General features: G+C 37.9%; 1 protein-coding gene across 1 annotated transcript; it reads right to left on the bottom strand.

Moving 5' to 3' along the window:
• Positions 1–1,033: 1,033 nt before the first annotated feature.
• Positions 1,034–27,188, bottom strand: tubg1 (tubulin, gamma 1). The gene is made up of 11 exons (XM_028818732.2): positions 27,022–27,188; positions 22,160–22,272; positions 19,782–19,949; positions 19,307–19,375; positions 10,443–10,522; positions 10,177–10,303; positions 7,241–7,327; positions 6,983–7,132; positions 2,312–2,464; positions 1,994–2,155; positions 1,034–1,739 (listed from the first exon to the last, which is right to left on the bottom strand). Exons 1-11 carry the CDS (start codon positions 27,068–27,070, stop codon positions 1,542–1,544), a joined length of 1,356 nt encoding a protein of 451 aa, XP_028674565.1. The 5' UTR covers positions 27,071–27,188; the 3' UTR covers positions 1,034–1,541.
• Positions 27,189–27,550: the final 362 nt, after the last annotated feature.

Genomic DNA, 27,550 nt, shown 5'->3' with positions numbered 1-27,550 from the left:
TCTAGTTAACAGGTATGGAGAGTTCAGCTACAATCTTGGACTCACACCCATTACCCATTTCTGTTTTGGTACACAAAACACGAGACAGAAGAGTCTCTCAAAAGACCTGCGTTCTAATTCCTTATCACTTCATTAAACATATTGTACTTCTGGGTGAGCACTCATTGGTTGTCAGCTCTCAAACACACAGATCCCACCCCTGTGATTAAGGAAAATTTTTGTCTGGGTGGGTCACAGGCTATTTGGACTGAGCTCAGCATTAAGTCTTTAATGGGAGTTCACTGCTGACTGCCTCTAAATTGCTAAGATTATGGTAAAAGAAGATAACTGAAAAATCACTGAAACATCACCTAATGTGACTTGGCCTTAAGGCACAGTGCTAAACAGGACATCTACACCCAACCCGCCACCCCTCACTGAAAGGGGTTACTTTTTTGTGTCACCAATCAACCTAACATGCCTTGGAAATACCAAAGAAGCTAACCCCGTCTGCAGAGCCAATGCTACCCACTGCACCCTATCATGACAAGTTATTTACAAAAAAAAAAACTATTCACCAGACACTTGATTTTCCCTACATGAGGCTTAGGAGTAACATAATGAAAGTCAAAATGCACAAAAACACCACAAGTATCTATGTACAGCAACATCTACTGGAGTCCATTTTCATTCAGCTCTAAGAACTGCTGGCATTTACAGTGCTGAAATTTATAAGAGCTTCATTTGGATCACACAATTAACTTTCGAATGATCATGTCCATGAACTAACACGTACAGACATCACTCTGAAAGTGGTCAAGCTATGGTCACAAATGCTAAAATGTATAAATCCATTGAAACCTGAAGTCACAGTTTTAAAGCCACCATCGTACTTGCACTGTACAGTAAATTTGGAGTAAGTGGTGCCCATCAGTATTCCACAACCCCACTTGTCCACCCTATGAGGGTTTCAGTGCTCCCTGCTTGTGGACTCCCCTTTTTAATGACCTGCAACCCCACATACTGCTTTAATAAAAAGAAACGTCGCATCCAGTGGTAGTGTACTGTATGCATGACAACTGCAAAGCCATTTATTTGATTGACAAGTCAAAAATATACAAGGAAAATTACAAATTTAAATGGCAACAAGATTAGTAAACTGCTTCAGCAAAGCCATCAAAACTGAGACAAGAAGAGGAAGAGTGTTACACCAGGATGACATAAATGGAAATGACACAAGGAGAAAATAGCAAACAAATGAATTCCTACCACGCCTCCGCAGTGCAGGGATAGAGAAATGTAAGCTAAATGTTCTCAAACATGGCTTGTGTCTCTCATTATCAAGACTCCAGTAATGCAATTGGGGGGTGTAATTATGACAACTAACCACTGGATTTCACAGGTACAACTCTGGAGAAATTACTCTAAAAACAGTCAAAAGAGTGCATTCTGGTATAAAGTGCTTTGGCACAGATCGGCCACAAGATCTGCTCAGATGTGGCAACACATACAAGTGATGCTACCCTACACGGTCCTTCCCTCCAGCAATGTCTCCCCAAAGCTCACTGCTCCTGTGTACCCCAAGAAATGTAATCAGGACGGGTAGCAGCACTATACTCATCCACCAACTGCTGCACAATTTCTCTGGAGTTGTCCAGCTCGTCAAAATTGTCTTTGAACATATCCTCCTTTCTGAACTGCTCCAAGAAAGCCTCGCGCTTCCTCAGTTTGTCGTACTGCCGGCAGGTCCTGTCAAACAACTGAAGGGGTCAAAAAAAGAAAAAGACAAAATGAGGACATAAAAATGTCTCCTTCCCAAAACACAGTCCAAGCGAGACTATTAATGGCATGAAGGCGCCAATTGCTTGTCAAGTTCACAAACACTGCTATAGCGATCTGAATTTTATTGCACCTTCACCTTCTACTACACAACGTGGTCATAGCAAACCACTGATCATACATTGACTCCCAAGTAGATTTAGACTCAACAGCTGCTCTTTCAGCTCATACTCACAGAGGAAATGCTTGTGTGGTTGGCCATCATGAGTCCACTGACCCGGTGAGCAGAAGGTAGATAGGGGGACCGTCTGGACAGGGCTACCTGGATACTGGCTGGACCCCAGGGAATGAAGCTAGCAAGCTTTCTCTCTCTGATCCTCTGGAGACTTTTGTGAACCTGAAAAATATACACTAAAGTTTATTACAGAAGCAATTGGGAGGCTCAGTAAAGAGCTTACTGAAATTATGGCCGGATCTACCGTATCTAATTAGTGAAGAGCACTGAAAAAGCTCCATGTCCAGATCTGGTAAACCAGGGCAATGAGGGTCTTACCTGTGTAGGATCCACTTCACCCTGGATGATGTTTAGAATAGCTATGTAGCAGTGATTGGTCTGTCGGTCCCTGCCGGTGGACACCATTACATTCTTTGGCTGCAGTAGCCTTCTCATGACATCCAAAACTGTGGTCTTTCGTACGCTGGCCACCTGTTGACAAAACAGGAAGGTCCTGGGTGATGATGTAACAGCAACATCATGTACAAGACCAGCAAGTCTGCTTCTCTCATTTGGCTTGAAGATACTATCAGCCACAACGCAAGTAAATCACTCCTTTAGCTTCTCTATATATAAATCTAAAAATGTTTTAAAAAATTAGGACACGTCTTGGCTAAAACGAAGGGGATAAACAGGGCCTTGCTAAATTAACTAAAAATAAATAACAGGTCAAGGAATAGGTTAACAGTGTTTCCCAAACTCGGTCCTGTGGCCCCCCCTGTGGCTGCAGGTTTTTGTTCCAACGAGATTCCTAATCAGTGACAACACCTGATAACACTGATCTCATTTAATTAGCTGGTATTATTTTTCTTTTATTCAGAAAAGCACAGCAGCAGGATTTTTACATTCATAAGACATTTAGAAATATGTCTGCTTTTGCTATAGATTTAAATGCTTAACTCTCTTGTTGATTTCATTATATTTTGCTCTCTGTGCAGTTTTTCCCCTTCATTGTATCTTATTAATGACAATTAAAAATGAGCAGAGCAGACACGCTGGCAAACAACACGGAATCATGAAAGGCTGCAACTGCTTTAGCGTCAGACCCACTAATTAGTAAATAATGGATTAATTAAACAATTAGAAGACCTCGAAAAGTAGAATGAAAATCAAGATGAAAATATTGTTAAAAAGAAAAAAATACATTATTCCCATATAACTGCTTGGTACATTTATATATATATATATATATATATATATACACACACACACACACACACACACACACACACACACAGTGGAACCTCGGTTCACGAATGTCTCGGTACACATACAAATCGGTTTACGACCAAAAAGTCTGCCAAACTTTTGCCTCTGTTCACAACCACACACTCGGTATACAAACAAGCCAGTTTCCCTTTTGGTTTGTGCGCGCCGATGATTTCCGCACACGTTGCATTGTTCTCGGTCAGACGTGCGTGCTTGCTTGCACGTGCTTTCGCTGTGAACTCTTTGTGCTCTACAGTATTTCGTGTGCTTTTGCAGTTAACCATAGCTTCTAAGCAAGTGAAGAGTGGTGAGAAGAAAGTTTTGCAGAAAATTGAAATCGAAGTAAAGAAAGAAATTATTGAAAAGTACGAGCATGGCGTTCATGTTACTGATCTTGCCGCCGAGTACAAGAAGTCAAAATCTACGATTCGACTATTCTAAAGCAGAAAGAATCTATTAAAGCAGCTGATGTTGCAAAAGGAGTTACAGCGTTAACCAGGCAGTGGCCTCAAGTGCTGGAAGAGGTGGAAAAACTGTTGCTAGTGTGGCTGAACGAGAAGCAACTTGCAGGGGACTAGCATAAGCAAGGCGATGTTATGCGAGAAAGCCAGGAAGATTCATGGCGATTTGCTGCAAAACTATCCTTCTACGAGTGGTGAAAGTGAGGAATTTAAAGCCAGTAGAGGATGGTTTGAAAAGTTTCACAAGAGAAGTGGCATTCATAGTGTGGTAAGGCATGGAGAGGCTGCTAGTTCCGACGCTGAAGCTGCGAAAGAATTCATGAAAAATTTCACAAAATTAGTGGAGGATGAAGGCTACATCCCGCAACAAGTCTTCAACTGTCACGAGACCGGATTGTTCTCCGCCCAGTTCCTCCTCACTTCATGCCAGAACTCGACTCATGCAAGGTTAGTTTTCTTGGTGGTTTATGGTTAGTTTTTGTATTACGGATTTTTCAAATGTTCATTTTTCGGTTCGTAGCGTGAATTGTTGCAATGTTACTTTTCTCCCCTGTGCTTAAAACTCAAAAAAAAAAAAAAGTGTTTACAGCGATCGGGTCATAAGGCTACAGTATAGCGCAAACTCTTGCAATATTAGTTTTCTCTGTTGTTCAAGGTTTTCTCAGTGTTATTCAATGTTTTTACATTTAGTTTACTATTACGCTGTGCATTCTATGGTTTAGTTAACTATATTTGTGCTTAAAAACATATTTATTTATATTTACATACAGTTCGTATGGTCTGGAACGGATTCATTGTATTTACATACAATCTTATGGGGGAAATTGCTTCGGTTCACGACCAAATCAGTTTACGACCAGAGTTTTGGAACGAATTATGGTTGTGAACCGAGGTTCCACTGTATATATATATATATATATATATATTACCAAACTTAGTTTTCTAATTTCTATATTGTTCCCAAAACACAGAACTTGGGAAATAACATCACATAATTAGCCCAGGAGTCCAATTAAAAACAGAAGCTGGTTGGAACAAAAACCTGCAGCCACAAGGGGCCACAGGACCAAGGTTGGGAAACACTGGGTTAACAGATTTTAAACAAATTTTTATTAGTACACAATTTTATTTTTTATAGACACTCAAGTTAGAAAATGACTGCATGAGAGGGTTAGCGTACTTAACTTTAGTCCCAATTCAATTGTCTTTTGACTCGCCAGACACTTGCAAGTCCTCCTTTACAATTATCAACTCCCTCCAGCACTACTGCATGACTGCAACTGGGGGGTTATGGGATGCCCTTGGTACTTCCCATGAAAGTGGACATGATTTGAGTAGAAACAGGTAAATTTGCTTAACTTTCATTTCATTTCTTACATTCACCTGCACAGTGCCAATCATGACCTCTTTTAAAACATTGTTCCCCTTGCCCAGACTACCCATAAAGGACAAAGCTTTTCAAATAGTCTGCTTGTTTTTATCATCCCCACAAACCCCCAAAAGCTAACCTCCAAAGGGCTAACAGACAAATTTTCTTCATCTGGCACAAGAAATTACACTTTAGTGCATGAAAGCAACCAGATGTTTTAGAAATCATCCCCTTATTAACCAAAAAGAGTGACAATCCAAAATTGCAGGGCTCAGAGCTTAATGAAGACTGCTTTCATTTCAGATACTGTTTTCCTGTTAACTACAATATTCTGCTCAAAACACCCAGTTACACTGAGTCCCAGAATTCAGAAGAGGAAAATGGCCTGCAAACCTGTCGATTTACAAACCTCAATTTTCTGATAAAAAGTTTTTCCTTCTCAATGTATGGTTATGAAATAACTCTGTTACTAGCCCAAAAAAAAAAAAAAGAAGACCTCCATTTTGTGCCTCACCATCCTCAAACAGACTTGTGGCTTCTGATCCGAAAAAGTACCAGCTTTGTCACCTTAGTATTGGACATTAACTGCAACGGCAAGGCTTTCACTTCACAAACATTGTGAAACTTTTCGTTCCAGTTCACTAAACCTGGTTTTGAAAAATCCATGAAATAGACAACACAAGAATTGAATGTTGTAACCATTTTCTGTCCCAATTATGCTTAGTCCCCCTGCTGAACCTTCAAGCAGACCATAACCTGACTAGCCCTAAATGGTGTAGCTATCAGAGAGGTCTGTCTTCTCCAACCAGTTTAAATCTGTGAATGTCTACTACCTATAATGTGTGCTGACCTTTATTCTAAGCAAGATTATTTTTTTTGTTCCTTTTTCCAAAATTATTACTACAGGAATAAAAAAATAAATAAGAATACATATACTTTGGGGTACATTAACAAAGGTTCCAAACAACTGATAACTAATAATGATTGTTACATGGCACAGAATACAATACATTGTGAAACTTTTCCTAAGGATTGTTTAACTGGCGAGTCTTGTTAGCTTTAGCAGGAAGTTCACTTTATTCAATTGTATTTTTTGAGAAGCACAATAATGCGGAAACACATATTTCTAAGCTTTCAGTGGGAACTCAGTTTGAAACAAAATACCTTGCCAAACATCTCTTCTTCCATCTAGCACCAATTCTAACTGAAAATACTTTGTGTCTAAATACTTCCACAGTTGTGTCATCTGGAAAGCCAACTGACAAATGTCAAATCAGAACAAAAAGAACTCAATTGTGTATCATAAGTATCATGACAAGAGCCCAGAAAGTCAAACTAATTCAAAAGATGGCCACTGGAAGGCAGCAATGAGGGTTGTCCACTATTAATGGCATCCACTTATTCCACTTGGGTATATACTTGTCATAGCACAAACAGAAGAAGAGAGATTCATAGTGATGTGGATCTTACTTAGGAGCTGTCACTATGATGGCAAACCAGACATATGCATGCTCTTCCAGGAATATTCCATCTCAGCATGGCATGGGTACCGGCTGTGTTCCCTTGCCCCATTTAGCCAACAACACCCACATGCAGACTGGACATATGTGTGAGATGAACAGTGAGCTGATCATTAAATAACAAACTTGTTTCTCATGGGTTAAATGAAACACAATCAACTTGATGCTTAGCTTGCATTTGCTAGGTTAGCCTTTAATGTGAAGGAATTGGAGAATAGAGAAAAGACTGTCAGAATGAGCAGATGATATCAGCTGTTAGGTAGATCTAATGTTAAAAGTTTTTTCATACTATACCTCAAATGCTGTAATAATAAAATATCATGGATTGAAGAAAAAAAAAAAAAAAAAAAAAGTACAGCTCACTGGACTCCCCACAACTTAAGAGACTTACTGACTGGTCCGTGGTGAGAGGGGTATATCCGGTCATGAGGAAATGCAGGCGGGGAGTGGGAATCAGGGACGCAATCAAGCCAATCAAATCATTGTTCATATAGCCAGGATATCTCAGAGTTGTGGTACTGGCAGACATAATGGTGGAGACCTGCAACCCAGTAACAAAAAGTAAAGTTAGGTTAATTTGAAATTTTATTTTTACATCGGTAATTGAGCTTCAAGTTTTACAGTAAAACAAAAAAGCAAGAGGGTTTACCAGCTGATTAATCTGCGAAAATGACGGGTTCTGAATGTGCAGTCTGTCTGTGGCGATCCGATTCAATGCAGTGTTATCCAACACAACCTAAGGAGTAAAATAAGATTCTTATTTTTACTATCACTCTCAGGACACTATCATGTTTTTAACTTTTTACTTTATACTTATTGTGGGTTGGGATGCTCCAACCCAAGTACAAAAACAGCTAACAAGTACATTAACATCAAGGACTTCTTTAAATGAAAATTGATAAAGGAGGGTCACATAACATTCCATATATGATTACTACAGTGTCAACAGGAAAATACTGCAGATTGGTACTTAATAAGTGGAAGGAAGGAAATGTAAGAATGATATCTTGTTAAAAACTGTATTTTCCTTCCCCATATGTTCTGCAGATGGGGATGGGGCACACACAATTCTGTGTTGTATATAAAGAGCAAAATTTACAGCAGCAATATTGCTCAAATTCTTTAGGTGTCTAGCATATAATAATAGCAACTGTGCCAATCTTCATTTGGATAAAGCAATTCATTTTTGAGTTATCATGTATAAAGCTACTTATATTACTCCCAAAGTGTTCTAATTGTGTGCAACCATAAAAAAAAAAAAACAAGTCTAAATTTTGCCCTTTCAGATTACTTTGCTTAAACTGTATGTGTACACCTATGTTACATGTAGGGAAAGAAAACAGCAATAAAGAAATTCCACTAAGCATACGTCCCCTTGTCTAATAACCTCCTACAAAATGCACAGGAGTATACACCTAACACTCCCCATCTTACTTTTTCTTCTCACCAATGTTCTGGAAACACCACACCATTACAGGGTAAGCCCATGCAATAAGCCTCCCAGCTCTTTCCTGTAATGCAATTGCAAGACAGCAAGTGTTTCACACATTCTGTGCTTTTATTTATGAGGGCCATTATTCTTAAGTATTTTTGGGTTTACATAATGGTCACTGCTGCCACTATGTAATGACTTGAGTGGAACTAATAGGGAACTTGTTTCTCTCACATCAGGCATCTTATGATGAAACAATGGTTTATAAAGGACTGACCACTCATGAACATTCATGTGTCAAGCTTTAACCTTGTCACCTTCATACTAAGCAATTGCCCACAAAGCCCAAAGAAGCTGTAAGACTTCTGTGTGAGTCAAAGCTGGTTTTCAGTTGACAGCCACGTTAAATGCCACACTTAGATGGACTCTCTCTCAATTTATTATCTGATGAACCCCTTCTTCCCCCAACCTTCTTAATTTATCGTTGCAACCTAAAATGAAGTTCCTCTGCAGAGATGAGGGTCCAGCTCTCCAGGAGAGTGAATAGTTTATCAAATAGAATCTCAGATTAGAACTCTTGGTTCTTCAGATCAGAAGCAGAATGTGGGCGTGGTTCGGGGGACATTAACCCATGACGGTTGTCCAGAATATGACCTACTGGGAAAAGACTGAGGTTTTGATTTCTCAGCTGAAAAGGGAGCAACTGGACAGTGGGAAACAGTCTGGTCTGCTCAGCTTTTCACCAAGACACATAATGAACACACATTTGTGTTAATATTTGATGAGTCATTAAGGTTTGGCAAAGTTACTAGCCACTCCGATAGTGACAATATGAGAAATTGATGGCTCATTTTTCAATAGGATTAGAATTAATGTTGGAAAATACAAAAATAAGGCATTCCTTAGATAGAAAAGGTCTATGAGCATGGAGCTGAAGGTGGCTAAAACTGGAACTGAAGCATTTATACAAGATACCATGTTAAGTTTGTTTCTTTTAACATACTTTTTGTGATGCATCAAAACTGGATATCTATGCAAAACAATAGTAAAATTACCTTTTTTTTTAATCTGTTTTTTTAGAAGTCGCTAAAAAAATCTATAAGTCTAGCCTAATAGAGTTATTAAACAATGGCACTCTCTTTTTTAATGTCAGGTGGTATAGCCACGCGCCATCAAATTAAACTGTATGTCCTCACTTTTAATTTAAGAGATTGCAATCTTTTCATCTCCTTTTCAAGTCTTGTTCAAAGTAGTTCAGCTTGAGCATAGGTCATTCACAAAAGGAGTAACTGGAGAATTACCAGCACAACATCAGAGATTACACTCGTATTTTAAAGTAGACACACCACTCTATTAAATGCAATGTCACAGAGAAAAGTGCTCTTCACACAGGAAGAAATATGACCTTACATTGACAAGTTTTTATATTGCTGCAGGCATTTTTCTTCAAGTGAATTTCTGAAAAATGCCATATGTAGATAGATAGATAGATAGATAGATAGATAGATAGATAGATAGATAGATAGATAGATAGATAGATACTTTATTAATCCCGATGGGAAATTCATAAGCATTCACTTCAAAAACTGATGTTGGGTTTTACTCCACTTAATGTAAAATGTGACCTATAGAGCACACTTGGACCCTTGTAAGGTAGAAAAAACATTAATGAATTCAGACTACCCAACACCCAATGTACAAAATTGCCCATAAGAGTGAATGAGAATTCTGCAGCTCTGGATTCTTGTCTGATGTTTAAGGTAAGTTTGTATTGAATATTAATATTTTAATTCCATACTGTTATAAATTTGAGATATTTATTGCTGCTGTTCAAAATTTAAATTACTGTATTAAGACAGACATCAGTTTAGAAAATAAATGGATGGAAGTATAATCTGCAACATCAGCAACTGTCAGAGTCCCTTAAGCAGGATGACATGCAAGCACTTCCTCCCCATAATGTTATATTGCTTATTATGTTAGTGTGGCTGAGCTCATCTTTTCAGAATAGTCAGACAGTTACAAATTAAAATTGCAGTTTCCTTCATAGTCTGGAATCACATCAATAGCATTTACAAGATGAATAACAAGCAAAAAATATGCATGGCAAGTGTAGGCAACATTGCTTGTGTCTTTCTCTTTGTTCCTCTTACCACACAGTCAGCATTCTGAGTCAGCCTTTTTAAAGTCAGCAAGGAATTATATGGCTGTACAACCACATCACTCATTTCATCCTGGTTTGGAAACACTGAATAGGTCTGAACCAGTTTTTTGGGGTACCTATGGAATTAAAAAGGGAAAAGTGGTTTAATGTTACAGGGCAAGTGTTCTTCCATTAGCTTATTTAACCACTTTTATTGGATGAAGGAATTAACATTCAAACCAAAACAATCCCCCAGACATACCAGAATTCACTAACCTGTCATTTAATCTCTCCAAAAGATAGGAGCCCAGACCTGAGCCAGTACCACCAGCAATGGAGTGACAAAGTACAAAACCCTGTAAAAACAAGATCGTTCAGGAGTGTTTAAAAAAAAAAAAAAAAAAAAAAAAAGGCTGTGTGGGAAGGATGCTTGTCAAAATATTATTATACATTTTTGGCTATGAATAGCAGGCATGGGTTACAAGACTCAAAGACCATATAGTGTTTTCTTCTACAACTATTAACTCCATTAGGTTTATTTTTAATATCTGTATTTTAAATTATGTTGTCCATTAAATATTAAATATTAAGTATATATCTATTCAGGATCATGATTAATAAATGTTACAGTGTGTATAAACACAATACATGGACAAAATATTCTTCCAACATTTTAAAAGGAAAGAAGATGTCTTCCTTTCAGATTTTGTGACTATGCTGTACTAAAAATTAAATTTCTACTAAACAGAACACAGGACATGAAACTGGCTTCACTATTAAATTATTGTAATGATGCTCAAGGCTTTACCATTAAAAAAAAGAATCATGCTCCATCTAAAGTATTCAAGAAACATTAAATATGTTAAAAGCTTCACATATTTCTGTGATCAGCTTCAAAAACATCCACTACATTACAAAATAAGTAAACCTGTAATAAAAAAAAACAAATTTTAGAAAAAAGACTTCAGTATTCCCTATAATGTAATTCATACAAGATCCTTAGCTCCTACATAGTTGACAGTCATGTCACTTGATATAAAAGAACCCCTGAAGTGGTCTGAACTAAAGGAACAGCATGTGCTGTGTACTACGGTTTTTAATTGTCAATGGAGATATCTTCCAGTTTTCTTCAGTATCACCTCCTAGTACACACATACTTTTATCACATATATCAGCACCAATTACCTTGCCTGCTTGTTTGTTATACTGTTTAAGCTCTGTGAGGTTTTCTTTGCCGAGTCTACTTAACAAGGCGATGAATAAGGAATTGCTAAAAGAACAGTATTACATCTTTGTTTAACTTTAACAATCTGCATAATGCACTGACTGGATATAGCGGGTTGGATAATGGATGGATGGATTTGGAATATACATTTTTTGGTGGCAAATATGATCATTTCTAAAGTGGGTTACAATATATTAACACACTGTCACTATTTACATTTCCTCTCCCAAAACCAGGCTCTGAGAACATTCACCTTCCATTAAGTCTCTATAACATGCTGGTCCACGCACCACCTTAGACAAATAATGCACTGGGACAGGCAGAAAGTAGTAGCTTCCCAATGGGAAATTTCACTTAAACACACTATGAAGGTGGGCAGCACGGTGGCGCAGTGGGTAGCACTGCTGCCTCGCAGTTGGGAGACCTGGGGCCCCGGGTTCACTTCCCGGGTCCTCCCTGCGTGGAGTTTGCATGTTCTCCCCGTGTCTGCGTGGGTTTCCTTCCACAGTCCAAAGACATGCAGGTTAGGTGGATTGGCGATTCTAAATTGGCCCTAGTGTGTGTTTGGTGTGTTTGTGTGTGTCCTGCGGTGGATTGGCACCCTGCCTGGGATTGGTTCCTGCCTTGTGCCCTGTGTGGGCTGGGATTGGCTCCAGCAGACCCCCGTGACCCTGTGTTCGGATTCAGCGGGTTGGAAAATGGATGGATGGATGGACACTATGAAGCATTACCTCCTGGTGGGACAAGTCACAGAAAACAATACTATGTGAACCACTCAAGTTGTGATGTAATGCTGACTTGTTACCTCACAAAATATTAAAATAAATAACTAGCTCAATCGCAAATAGCATTTTGTGGCCACGTTTAATTTTGGGTCACTGTAAACATGCTTAACTTGTTTTAGATTGCTTTTTATATTTAAAATGAGCTACTCCTCTATTGTTTTTTGTGCTGATCAAATACTGAAAATGCAACAATCTCATGTTTATCTTAAAACATTGATTGTAAATTTACATGAACAGAATAAAGTGGGAAGTTGAGAAGTCACAAGTGACAACTCTAAAAATGCCACAGAATTTGAACACAGCAACGTTCAGCACCTCAAAACATGTGTCCTACTACCACGTTGTCATCTGCATTCTTGATAAAGAGAACAATGACCATTGTTCTTATCAGTATGTAGCAACACAAAGGAAAAGGAACTATGACAGAGTATAGACTTTAGTGCCCCCATGTTTAACTGCTGCTTTTTTTTTGTTTTAAGAAGTCTTTGTTACAATTTAATAATAATTATACGTTTTATTAATATAGCACATTTTTCCATGCTCAAGGCGCTTTTAAAGGAACATCCTAAATTCTTAGTACAATATATCAATTAACTGTCATATCATGGACTTTTTCAAGGATATGACATTGAAGGGTATTGAAAGAAAATTACAATATAAATAAAGTGCTCTATTTTGTTTCTAGTTGTACATGAAAGGGAATTGAATCAACAGTCAATAGCTTTAATTTAGCAAAAGCAAACCTCAAAAAAGGAACCTCTAAATGACGGGTAGTTAGAGATATACTTTTAAAATGCAAAATAAAATTAACCTTTAATAAAAATGGATACAAGCTGTTTTGCAACTGAATACTTGAGGTTTGAGCATGAAACTTCTAAAATATTTAGGATATAGAATTTTATCCAGGAGTGTGAGCTTTAATAAGCAATCGTTTAAAAGGAAGATGCATTTGAGCTGCTAAATCATGGCACAAGTTTGGCAATCCACCTTCACCATCTTAATATATAACAGTTCTTTTTTTATAAACATACTAAGATAATGGTCTACAAACAAACACTTAAAAAAAACAAACACACACACACATCTCACCCCTATGCATTTTACATAGGCCACTTAATACAAACCCATAACCCCAAACATTTTATTTTCATATTCTAAACAGATTAATGCAATTACCTTGATACATATTATTCTTGTTTGACCAACAAGAAAGAAATGCTGAATTAATTTGTCATCATCATTCCAATTTAGCATTTCAACCATGTACAAGAATGTTACCGTAATTTCCCGTAAGTGTAATTGACAAAAAGGTGTTGCAGTTACAAATGGGAGGTGACTTTAAAGTAGTGCATTCACAACTACACAGATGTCTGAAAATAGGGAATTAACTCTTTGAGGGCTGAATATTTTTCAACATAATGCGGCTGTTGCTGCATGCTGTGGCTGCCAGTTTGCCAAGATTGTGCGGCAGGCTTGCTGCCAGGCTGTCTTCACATGGCAGTGCATTGTATTCTGCTTTCTACCTCTTATTATTGTTAAGTGGCAATCCTCCCTGGCAAACATTGTTAGTACCATGACTAGTTGGGGACCACTCAGCTGAAGCTGGAACCTCACATTCATTTGTCGATCACTTGTATCAAAAACTGAGTCCAACAAGTCATAGTCCAGTTCAGAGATAATAGGCAAAACGTCGTCCAGAGTATTTTGCTTTATGCATTCGCTTTGATCTCTCGCCAGATGTCAGTGACATTTTTGCAGTTGTGTGCGCCTTGCTATTCACGAGAGTGAAGGGAATCTCGGTCAAACCAATGAATCTAACTTTCCTTCTAGCAACTAGAGTCCAACTAAAACGTAATGGTTGGTTCTGTCACAGTTGCTTACCATTGTCAAATCCTCCTTTTGACAAAAGTCGTCATCAGCCCTGAAAGAGTTAATGTTACATTACCTTGAGGCAATACGGAATCTCAACCCATCAGTTGTACACTAGTATACCTTATCCACAGCCTGGATATCTCTTTGACCATAACTTGTCAGCAAGCATTGTACAGGCCTAAAAACCTCTAAGGGTCTCAGGCGCAGTCCAAGTCAGTGGCTGTACCTAAACTTGCAACTTGATGCTTTACAGTTAGCCCCTTTAGCCACAACATTTGCCATAAGCCTAAGTATATGCAAAGTAACTGAATCCAGACGAGCTTGACTGAATCTCTTTAATCTTCTACACATGTACACTGCAATTTCCTGCCAAATGAGAACTTTAATTCTCTTATAATAGGGGGTGTGCTGGAGTGAATCTACTACCTAGCTGCCATGATTCTCAGGTTTGAAAAATATAAAAATAGAAACAGCAGCAACAAATTTCTACATGAGGAAACCTTTAAATCCACCCACAATGTCAAAGTCATTTTAGGCATTTTGCTTCCCCCCTCATTAGCCTGTGTCTACATTTCACAAAAGAGTCCTATGAAATTCAGACTTTCCCAAAAACGAAAGACAGTTTAGCTAATACAGTCAAAGGACCGAGATACCTCGACTGTGGTCAAATATGTTGACGTCAAAATACATTAGACCCCCGCAAAGTTGCGGTTAAGAATTCGCAGCCTCAGTCATTCGTGGATTTTTTGCTTAGAACCTAACTAATAATTGTTAGTGGAAACCGCAAATATCCTCCGCAACTTTTTATGGCTTTTTTCATGGCAATACTGTACTGTAGAGAGAACACAAAGCAACTGTAGAGGAAAACATGGCTTGGAATGGTAAAAGTAGCCAATCCGGGAGTGTTATTCATTTCTCCTTGACTTCTCCTGATTGGCTGCTGCCCTATGACGCATCTCCGGCATCATAACAGTTTACCGTGTGTAGGTATCTCGAGTGTTTCGCTGAGTGTTCTCTTGTTTTTCTTTTTGTTGTTCTTAAAGCCCAAAGCTGCCTCCCAAACACTCTGCACCTTTGCTGTGCAGTCATTATCTTCATTACATACCTTCATCATACTGCACAGCTAATTTATCATCATCATCTTCAATCAATATTCATTATTGGTGAGTACCCATACATTTTACTGTATTTTGACTAAATTATTACGTATTTACCCTACTTATACCAAAGAAAACAACAGTGCATACCAAAGAAAACACGTTTGCATGAATTATAGTACATATAGAGGTAGCATCAGTATATTACATTCTAGCACTGCGGGAGACATAGCAGTACAGTACTGTACAGTATACAGGTTTACCTTTACATTTTTTTTAGGGTAATGTATTAAGCTGAGTTTGAAATGAAATTACAGTGTTTTGGGGGCATATTTAGAGTTTAAAGTATAAAAATAGGCATTTATAGGCATTATTTTGACCACATCCAAAATTCGCGGGTGCTCTAGGAACGCAACCCCGCGAATTTCGGGGGTCGTCTGTACAAAAAATAAAATCACAAAGGAAAGCTATTAATGAAAGTAAACTACTAATCTGATCTAAAAATTGAATAAAACACCAATTGCCCTAACTGAATGAATTCTAAACAAAATCTGAGAATTTCAAGCCTCAGAAAGCTCATCTACCTAAAATACATTAAAAGGAGAAGTTCAGTATTTTTCCAGTCGAAATTACTTCACAATTATTGTATGTATTAATTTATCACATAAAATTGTGTTTTAAAGTAAAGCTCTTTAATAAATTTTAAAAATACCTTACAATGGGGCTGAAGAGTACTGGGGTCCATAGGTGAAATGAAAAGTCATAAAACTTACCAAATACATCTGTTCTGAAGCAGCAAAGATTTCAGTTTAAGAAAATATGCCATCCACATTTATGAGGCATCCTTGTGACTACAAAAGGTAACTAGAAATAAGTGTTTTATAACAGATTCTTGTAACTATTCTTTTAAAGGTATGCACTCTCACAAAATAAGATTTGTTTTCTAAACAGTGCTTATTTTCCACCTATTATGTCCTGTTTTGTTATTTTACATAGCCTACAGTACGAGATTCACAAAAAAGATATTTTCATGCTAAAACCAGATGAAAATTAGACAGCAATAACATCAGGTCTCTGACTTTCAAAGCTGCAGACTGCAACTAAGACAAGCGCAAAAGAACCTGCACACTGATCTTTTTTTCTTCTTTTCCCACATCCCATTCTCACCTCCAACCTGCACTGAATCATTCTAGACTGACTTTCTGAACATTAATATGATGACAAAAGAAACCACTTTAGTAGATCATTTTACAATACTTACTTTTCTATTGTGTTATCAAACCAAATATCTGACACTTTCAATTTTTAAATGTTTTTATAATTATAATGTTAAACTCACTGAATGACACAAACAGCAAATTACATGTCAAGGGTAAATATACATCATCATCATGATCTGCCAGAAAGTTTAAAACATCATAGCTATGGAAGATTTTCTGGCTAAGATACAATACAAAGAAGAAACAATACAATATGTGGCTTTTATTCTAAAGTAAGTCAAGATATTATGGTAAAGCCGAATGTAGAAGTTATTCACATTATTTAAAGAAAAAGGCTGTGTGATTGCTAAAACAGCACCTCAACACGCACCATTAAGTTTCATCTATATTTCATGCCAGAGAGCAGCAAGCAAAAAAAAAATTGCAGAGGAAGAATTAAGAGTTGAAAACGAAGTTCATTGTGGTTTTTATGATTGCATGTGAAGGACTGTAATTTTCTAAATTTAGATCTTAAATTGAGTTAAGAACTAAATAATGAAAAAGAATAGGATGAATGTATCAAAGACAGGAGACACAGTATGCCAAGTCTCTCAGTTTCACTGCAAATGTAATGAAAGGAAACATACTGTAACAGGCACAGAAGGTCAATTACACAGCGATAATATAAGACTATTTAGCACAGAAAGATCAGAAGAAAACATGACTATGTACAGCAGTCACCTTATCAATGACAGGTGAGGTACAAAAGAGAATGGCAGGAAACAGGTAATAAAAGAGGTAGAAAGACATACAGAAAGAGCAAATGACGGTTTATCGTAACTGAATCTGTAACTTAGTAAGTGGTGTGGGTCCTAAACATCTAAGCATATACAGTGGTGTGAAAAACTATTTGCCCCCTTCCTGATTTCTTATTCTTTTGCATGTTTGTCACACAAAATGTTTCTGATCATCAAACACATTTAACCATTAGTCAAATATAACACAAGTAAACACAAAATGCAGTTTTTAAATGATGGTTTTTATTATTTAGGGAGAAAAAAAAATCCAAACCTACATGGCCCTGTGTGAAAAAGTAATTGCCCCCTTGTTAAAAAATAACCTAACTGTGGTGTATCACACCTGAGTTCAATTTCCGTAGCCACCCCCAGGCCTGATTACTGCCACACCTGTTTCAATCAAGAAATCACTTAAATAGGAGCTGCCTGACACAGAGAAGTAGACCAAAAGCACCTCAAAAGCTAGACATCATGCCAAGATCCAAAGAAATTCAGGAACAAATGAGAACAGAAGTAATTGAGATCTATCAGTCTGGTAAAGGTTATAAAGCCATTTCTAAAGCTTTGGGACTCCAGCGAACCACAGTGAGAGCCATTATCCACAAATGGCAAAAACATGGAACAATGGTGAACCTTCCCAGGAGTGGCCGGCCGACCAAAATTACCCCAAGAGCGCAGAGACGACTCATCCGAGAGGTCACAAAAGACCCCAGGACAACGTCTAAAGAACTGCAGGCCTCACTTGCCTCAATTAAGGTCAGTGTTCATGACTCCACCATAAGAAAGAGACTGGGCAAAAACGGCCTGCATGGCAGATTTCCAAGACGCAAACCACTGTTAAGCAAAAAGAACATTAGGGCTCGTCTCAATTTTGCTAAGAAACATCTCAATGATTGCCAAGACTTTTGGGAAAATACCTTGTGGACTGATGAGTCAAAAGTTGAACTTTTTGGAAGGCAAATGTCCCGTTACATCTGGCGTAAAAGGAACACAGCATTTCAGAAAAAGAACATCATACCAACAGTAAAATATGGTGGTGGTAGTGTGATGGTCTGGGGTTGTTTTGCTGCTTCAGGACCTGGAAGGCTTGCTGTGATAGATGGAACCATGAATTCTACTGTCTACCAAAAAATCCTGAAGGAGAATGTCCAGCCATCTGTTCGTCAACTCAAGCTGAAGCGATCTCGGGTGCTGCAACAGGACAATGACCCAAAACACACCAGCAAATCCACCTCTGAATGGCTGAAGAAAAACAAAATGAAGACTTTGGAGTGGCCTAGTCAAAGTCCTGACCTGAATCCAATTGAGATGCTATGGCATGACCTTAAAAAGGCAGTTCATGCTAGAAAACCCTCAAATAAAGCTGAATTACAACAATTTTGCAAAGATGAGTGGGCCAAAATTCCTCCAGAGCGCTGTAAAAGACTCATTGCAAGTTATCGCAAACGCTTGATTGCAGTTATTGCTGCTAAGGGTGGCCCAACCAGTTATTAGGTTCAGGGGGCAATTACTTTTTCACACAGGGCCATGTAGGTTTGGATTTTTTTTCTCCCTAAATAATAAAAACCACCATTTACAAACTGCATTTTGTGTTTACTTGTGTTCTATTTGACTAATGGTTAAATGTGTTTGATGATCAGAAACATTTTGTGTGACAAACATGCAAAAGAATAAGAAATCAGGAAGGGGGCAAATAGTTTTTCACACCACTGTAAGGCAGTAGCTCCCTAGTAACTGTTTAGAGTGGGGTCCCGACTTTGTTTTTCATTTTCAAGAATAGAAATAACCTTTTACGTGCTCTAGTTTCCTTATAAAGGCAACTAATATAATAAAATTGATAAATTCAATGAAAATGTATCTTCTGATATTTTAAAATCAAGATACAAGTGCACTTATCTGTCAAGATGCAAAGAAGCCCAAACAGCAGTAAATGTAAGAGATAACAGAAAAAAGGTTTCACCTTCCATAAAAATTAATTTTACATTAAAAAACTGCATGCCAAATTTATTATATTTCTCTAACAGATCTGTTTTTTCATCACTTTTCCCAATATTACCCGTGTCTTGTTTAAAAAAAATTAAGACAAAGTTGTGAGCCCTATGGTTCACTTCATTAACTTATACCAACTTTTTGAATTTCTATTAATTGCTTCTGTTCTTTCTCACCTCTAAGCTGTCACTTCCATCTGCTTCTCGGTCTATAATATCAAATATATCTTCATGGATTTTTTCTCCCTAAGGAAAAGAAATAAGCTGTTAATTCTGGTGGACCTGTAATTAAATAAAAAAATATTAAGCTATTACCCCCTCCCTCTATAGAAACAGAAATCTGCAAAAATAGCAAAACATAAGAAAACAGGTGACATTTCCTCAATTACTATAACATTCCATCCATTCATCCATTTTGTGAACATTCTATTTTCCATTACAGGGAAATCAAAGCCTGTGCCACCCGCATTAGCCAGAAAAGCAGAAACCAGCAACAGATTAGACGTTGGTTCACTTCGCAACACACTCACAAACACACCCAACACATATTTATACTAGACAACTTATGGATTCCGATTAATTCAACATGTACATCTTTGGCAATCTACACATAGTGACCAGGTCATAATATAATAAGTCATTCACACAATACCTGGGAAAATCCACTGGCCCAATTATTTCCTGCACCTCCGCCATGTTCAGACAGATAAATATTCTCAGGATTATAAAGATTTGCATAAGTGGAATTAAGAATGGTGTGAATAACACGAGGCTCCAGATCCAGCAACACAGCTCGGGGTATATAGTGCTCATCATCAGCCTGGAGAGGAACAAAAACATACATTTAAAGCAGCAATATGTTTTCAAAATTACCCTTACTATAGATTAAGTCCAAGAAAAATATTGCAAGTATTCATCAAAAGTTCATTATATACTTTTTAAAGATGGCAGCTTGGTAAGATATATATGTAAATAGTTATTTATAAAATAAAGGCACAGAAAGTGACACCTACTACTTTAAAATTTGAACAGTTCTCCTTCTAAATAGCTAAACCACTGTAACATAAAATTCAATATCTGAGTACAAAAATAAAATCGTGAAAACTATTTTGAAGAAAAAAAAAAAAAAGCTTAAGCACCGAGTTCTCACTTTCAAGTACACTGAAATACTAGGGTGTAGTACCATGTTAGCCATTATGAATGTAGTGAAAAACTACATCTTGCCTAAAGAAGGGGCCTGAGTTGCATCGAAAGCTTGCATATTGTAATCTTTTAAGGCAGTAAAAGGTGTCATTTTGCTTGACTTTTCACTAAGTACACTGAAACAAAGTGAAAATTCCTCACAGAAGAAAAAAATCTACAATAGAACAATGCCCTCTACAGGTGAAAACGATTCATAGATCAACACTAAATGTCAACAAGGCACTAAAACAATTTCTCATTAAAATAAATCGTAAAAGGATGCTTAAGAGTCACAGTTACATTTTTATTTTAACAAACTTGCATAAGCATGTATTTTTGTATTTTCATTTTGATGGTTTGAATAAATCCGCATTGACAGTAACCAGAGAAAAGTAGGAACAAACCCAAGATGGAACAAGGGAAATAACTGAATATAAAATTATTACAAAAGTAAATAAAGAAAGCAGTTTTAGAGAAAAAAATAACCCACCAAAGCACAAGCACACAGATGTCACTCTAATGGATTTCAATATTAAAAGAAATATTAAGATAGTAAAAATTAAATCCTGCCCAAAAAAAAAAAAAATACAGCAGTGCCTTGTACTTCAAACGATTCTAACTTCAAACGTTTAAGAGTTCGAACACTAAATTTGAGAGAAATTTGATCCGGAGTTCGACCAATGCTTCTACATTCGAACTGCGTATACAGTGAAAAAAAAGCAGCAACAGATGCCGTTTACACTGCAAGCCCCAGAACACCAGCCATTGTGGAATACTGGCATCCTAACACGGCAGTGGTTAACAGGAGCACTAACTTGTTCAATGACAATGTGATGGCCTACTTTAGGAACATCCAGAAATGTTGCAAACACCAGACTACATTGGAAAGGTTCTTCTCCGTTGAAAAGTGGGAATGTGAACCAAAACCCTCAACCAGTAGTGCTAAGTGGCAGAAGGGAGAGAGAACACCAGTGTTATTTGGTGTGTTTATGGAAGGAGCCACCAGCCACACTGGATATTACCACTCCTCACTAAGGTAAAGTAATCTTCATTTTATTATACAGTATTTATGTATTTTATTTATTGTTTTAATTTATTATGTAGTGCATTACAGTGTGTTATTTTTACCTTAAATTATGTGTATTTTCTGTTTAGTTTATCAAAATGGCTATTGTTTAGGGTCTGGGAACGGGTTAATTTACTTTCCATTATTTCTAATGAGTAAAACTGATGTGGACTTTGAACAGTCTCCTGAAACAAATTAAATCTGAAGTACAAAGCACCACTGCAGCATTTAACTACCAGACCTCACTACACTAAATGCAATAAATAAGGAACAAACACTCTTATCTACTCATATCTTCACGCAAACACAACATGTAGCTGCGGATCAGACTTCTGCAGCATAACACCATTCTTATTTACAGAGCTGTTATAAGTCATTTATGTTTGTGGAATATCTGGCGAGGACAGCTTCTGTCTGATCCTGCTGTAGCATTTCAATAGGAATGAGGACAGGACTCTGAAATGGCCATTTTAAAATGTAGAATTGGTCCCGTTTAACCCACATCATCATAGATACCCTCCTGTGTCCAGGAGTTAGTCAGGCTGCATGAATAATTTCATATCAGACATTCTCCAGTAGGCTTTCCTCACAAGATATAATACCTTCTTTCCTCAGTAACTGCAAACTGTCCAAGCCCTCAGACAGAAAAGCAGCCTCACACCATGATCAACGGCTGGAATAAAGTGCCGGTGTTCTCCAAACAAAATATTAAAACATCCAGATGGCCTTCATTAACATTCTCCTTCTATAAAAAAAATTGCATAGTGTGATAAATGACATACTTGATAAAAGAAGACATCCTTCCGGTCTGTGCCCTCTGTAGCAAATTCTTCAACTATTCCTTCTGGACTGATGCCATGTTCAGCACAAAGCTGCTTCCAGAACTCAAAACCAACTGCAGAAAAAAGAAAAAACATAAATGATTTGAAAAATAGAAAGCTCTGTTAAAAAACAGGGTATTAACACATTCTGTAAGGGCTTTCAAATATTTGCTTAAATGTGATATAATAGCTAAAGCACAACGCTGTCTCTTAATTTCCCACCTTCGATTTATTGTGTAACCTTAAGCACATCACAACCTGTCTGTGTTCCACTACATATATAGTCATGTGAAAAAGTAAGTGCACCCCATGGAAACTGCTGTTTTTAAAAACATATTTGAACAGGCAAACAGTGCCTTCTGGAAAAAGTGCCCACATACTTGAATAAAAACAAAAGGAAAAGTTGCCTTTTCAATAATTTATTCAACAAAAATAAACAGATGTAATTATATACTGGCAGAAAAAGAGTGTACCGTTGGCTTCAGAACCGGCCCCCATTAGCAGAAAAGTCTTGTAGACGTTTTGTATAACTATCCACCTGTCTCAGACATCAAACTCTGTGACATTTCTGACCACTCCTCCATGCAAAATTTCTTCAGTTTAAAAATGTTTATGGGGTTTCTTGTATGACCTGCCCATTTCAAAAGGATTTAAAATCAAGGCTTTGACTAGGCCAGTACATAACCTTCCATTTCTACATTCTGAGCTTTTTCTTGGTGGATTTCTAGTGTGCTTTGATCATTATCATGTTCAAAATTAAATTGTTGGGTTCAACTTTAACATTCAGACAGATGGCCTCACATTTTCCTTAAGCACAGTTTGATAAAATACATAATTCACAGCTGACTCAATGACTGCAAGTTGTTCAGGCCCAAATCACAACATATCCACCACCATGCTTCACAGCTGATGTGAGATTCTTCTCCTGAAATGCTGTCTTCAGTTTGTTTGTTAATATAGCCAAACACCAATATCTTTAATTCAGCTCTCCGGAGCACATTGTTCCAGAAGGCCTGGCCTTTGCCTAGATGTTTAATGGCAAACTGAAGCTTTACTCTAAAGTTCTTTTTGAACAACAAAGGCTTTTTCCTGGCAACACCTCACCTGCAGGTTCAATTTGTCCAATCTCTTTCTGATAACAGACGCATGCATTTTTGACACCAGTTGTTGCAAAAGTTACCTGCTGATCCCACAATTACATTTTGAAGTTCTTGGGAGACTTCTTTTAGCATCAAATACTAAGCTCTTGGGCCAAATTTGTTTGATTAACCAATCCCGAACAAATTAGCAGTCGTTTGAAATTTACAGCACTTGTATATGATTTTCCTTATAATGGAATGATTACTTCGAAATAATTTGGGCATCTTTTTAAATCCCTTGACAAGCTCATAGACATCCACAACTTTCCTTCTGATGGCCTTGGAGATCTCCTTTGATCTTGCCATGATGACACCACACACGCCAACAGCACAGAGAACACCGGACCCTCGATATCTGTGGTTTAAATAAGACACTGTTCACCTGCATACTCACTAAAACGGTTCAAAAGATTGGCACTTAATCTGGGACACCTGAATCTAATTTGCTGGATTTGAAGTGGTGATAATTGTAAAGGTGTACTTACTTCTTCCACATGATAAACCTACCTTTTCTTCCAGATTACAAGAATACTTGCACCAAGACTTATCTGTAGAGAATGTTTGCATGGAGATCTAATGATTGCTTATTCAAATACAGGTGCTGGTCATAAAATTAGAATATCATGACAAAGTTGATTTTATTTCAGTAATTCCATTCAAAAAGTGAAACTTGTATATTAGATTCATTCATTACACACAGACTGATGTATTTCAAATGTTTATTTCTTTTAATGTTGATGATTATAACTGACAACTAATGAAAGTCCCAAATTCAGTATCTCGGAAAATTAGAATATTGTGAAAAGGTTCAATATTGAAGACACCTGGTGCCACACTCTAATCAGCTCCAAACACCTGCAAAAGCCTTTAAATGGTCTCTCAGTCGAGTTCTGTAGGCTACACAATCATTGGGAAGACTGCTGACTTGACAGTTGTCCAAAAGACGACCACTGACACCTTGCACAAGGAGGGCAAGACACAAAAGGTCATTGCTAAAGAGGCTGGCTGTTCACAGAGCTCTGTGTCCAAGCACATTAATAGAGAGGCGAAAGGAAGGACAAGATGTGGTAGAAAAAAGTGTACAAGCAATAGGGATAACCGCACCCTGGAGAGGATTGTGAAACAAAACCCATTCAAAAATGTGGGGGAGATTCACAAAGAGTGGACTGCAGCCGGAGTCAGTGCTTCAAGAACCACCACACACAGACGTATGCAAGACATGGGTTTCAGCTGTCGCATTCCTTGTGTCAAGCCACTCTTGAACAAGAGACAGCGTCAGAAGCGTCTCGCCTGGGCTAAAGACAAAAAGGACTGGACTGCTGCTGAGTGGTCCAAAGTTATGTTCTCTGATGAAAGTAAATTTTGCATTTCCTTTGGAAATGAAGTTCCCAGAGTCTGGAGGAAGAGAGGAGAGGCACAGAATTCACGTTGCGTGAGGTCCAGTGTAAAGTTTCCACAGTCAGTGATGGTTTAGGGTGCCATGTCATCTGCTGGTGTTGGTCCATTGTGTTTTCTGAGGTCCAAGGTCAACGCAGCCGTCTACCAGGAAGTTTTAGAGCACTTCATGCTTCCTGCTGCTGACGAACTTTATGGAGATGCAGATTTCATTTTCCAACAGGACCTGGCACCTGCACACAGTGCCAAAGCTACCAGTACCTGGTTTAAGGACCATGGTATCCCTGTTCTTGATTGGCCAGCAAACTCGCCTGACCTTAACCCCATAGAAAATCTATGGGGTATTGTGAAGAGGAAGATGCAATACGCCAGACCCAACAATTCAGAAGAGCTGAAGGCCACTATCAGAGCAACATGGGCTCTCATAACACCTGAGCAGTGCCACAGACTGATCGACTCCATGCCACGCTGCATTGCTGCAGTAATCCAGGCCAAAGGAGCCCCAACTAAATATTGAGTGCTGTACATGCTCATACTTTTCATGTTCATACCTTTCAGTTGGCCAACATTTCTAAAAAATCCTTTTTTTGCATTGGTCTTAATTGATATTCTAATTTTCTGAGATACTGAATTTGGGATTTTCATTAGTTGTCAGTTATCATGAACATTAAAAGAAATAAACATTTGAAATACATCAGTCTGCGTGTAATGAATGAATCTAATATACAAGTTTCACTTTTTGAATGGAATTACTGAAATAAATCAACTTTGTCATGATATCCTAATTTTATGACCAGCACATGTATGTTGAAAAAGCAAACAATTTCCAAATTGATTGCTTACATTTTCACATAATTATAGCAATAATAAGCTTTGTGTTGAGGAAAAGGTAATCTAAAAAATTTTTAAAAAACAAATTACAATATTTGTCTATATATGTTTAACATGGATTAAACTTTATAATAAATCAAACTTTTATAAATTCGTCTTTAAAATTTCACCTTCTCTAAAGCAACTAAATACACAGATAATAAAATCAATTTTTAAAGGAATGCAACTAGTTATCAAGTACTCAGTACATACCAGACTACTATAAACTGCCAGGTAAGTAAAAATGTAAAGATCCAACAGAAGATGGGATTTTTTTCCCCCCACAACTAAGCATGCAAGCCTCTAGGGTCAAACTGAATGTGTTTCTACTGCATAACCATGAAAGACTTCTACATCTGCCTGGACAAACTGGTGAGGAAGGCAGGCTCTATTGTTGGCATAGAGCTGGACGGTCTGACATCCGTAGCAGAGCAACGGGCACTCAGCAGGCTCCTATCAATTATGGAGAATCCACTACATCCATTAAACAGTGTCATCTCCAGACAGAGGAGCAGTTTCAGTGACAGACTGCTGTCACTGTCCTGCTCCACTGACAGACTGAGAAGATCATTCCTCCCCCAAACTATGCGACTCTTCAATTCCACCAGAGGGGGTAAACGTTGAACATTATTCAAGTTATTGTCTGTTTTTTTATCTGCATTTTTTTTTTATTACTCTTTAATTTAATATTTTTGCTGCTGGAATATGTGAATTTCCCCCTGGGATTAATAAAGTATCTATCTATCTATCTATCTATCTACATCTGACTGGGACTATAGAAAAAAACAGAATCGCTTCCAGCATTTAACTCGTCAGAGACTAACAGTAGACAAGTAGGTTTTGTTTCATGACATTTTGAATGCAGGATGAAATATATTTTGACTAACTGCTCGAGCAGATCCAACAATTACAGTACACCAAAAATGAAATTTTACCTATCTAAAGAAAATAAAACCCCAAACGACTGATCGAGGCAGTATACCCATGAGAGATGAAGTTCGGGCGCCGATCAGTGTCCTAGGACAGTAACCGATTTTCACGTTAAACACCGCTACAGAGACCTAAAAAGACTTTAGTATCGCTGGTGTTATTTCAAAGTCTAATAAATGGCCGTCCGACTACAAAAAAATAACTTGCACTTTAACGGTCAACGCAACTGACACACATCTTAACGAAAACAACTGTTTGTTTAGGCGAACGGAACTGGACTAACCCATCGTCACAAATTTGCAAAACAATACACCACCTCGAGCAAACTCTTTAAAAAGACTGACGGCGCAACATGCTCTGAAGGCCATCTGCCCAGACCCTATGCGGCGCACCATCGCTAGAGTTTTTTCAGGCCCCAGGTTCAAATTCGACCCTTTCTCATTATTTATCCCGCTTTGAAGCCTACTAAAATTCAGGTGCAGGACTTACTCTGGTTTCCGCATTGGCCCAGCTGTAAAGTGATAATTTCCCTAGGCATCCTTGGTTAGCTGGACGTTACACTGTCAAGAAACGCTTCAGCACGGAAAAAAATGTTTCATCCCGTCCTCCAAACTGTACACACAAAAAAAGCGCCGGCGCCGCCGCCGCCACAGCAGAGAGCGCGCGTGTGAACCGCCAATCACTCTGCCTGGCAACCGCGCAGGCGCACTAATTGTCCCGCCTCACTATTTCAACAACTTTATCAATACCTTAGTTATAAACACGAGATTATCTGGCAGCATTGATCCCTGCACCCTTGGATCTTTGTGTTAGCATAACTCATTACAGAATAAAGCAACATGTTGTAGATACCAGATTGTCACTTTAATATGAGGTAGAAAGGTTAATATGAAAAGACTTGACCTTAAATTTTCATAATTATCTTAGGATGTATGGTTTTGGGCTTCGTGGACGTGTGGCCAAACTAAAAAATAAAAAGTAACAATAACTATATGTGACACTATGAGGTCTGCTGCAT

This window comes from Erpetoichthys calabaricus, chromosome 14 (genome assembly GCF_900747795.2).
Source record: "Erpetoichthys calabaricus chromosome 14, fErpCal1.3, whole genome shotgun sequence".
In the NCBI taxonomy this organism is placed as follows: Eukaryota; Metazoa; Chordata; class Cladistia; order Polypteriformes; family Polypteridae; genus Erpetoichthys; species Erpetoichthys calabaricus.
The sequence above is the reverse complement of the archived record's forward strand: the minus strand, read 5'-3'. Positions and strand labels throughout refer to the sequence as shown.

What these genes read in the sequence shown, in the direction of transcription:
- tubg1 (XM_028818732.2), bottom strand. Translation starts at nt 27,070, where the DNA reads ATGCCTAGGGAAATTATCACTTTACAGCTGGGCCAATGCGGAAACCAG. An exon ending in GGGCCAATGCGGAAACCAGA is followed by an intron (nt 22,273 to 27,021) that starts GTAAGTCCTGCA and finishes TTTTTTCTGCAG; the next exon opens with TTGGTTTTGAGTTCTGGAAG. An exon ending in ATGGAAGTGACAGCTTAGAG is followed by an intron (nt 10,523 to 19,306) that starts GTGAGAAAGAAC and finishes TTGTTTTTACAG; the next exon opens with GGTTTTGTACTTTGTCACTC.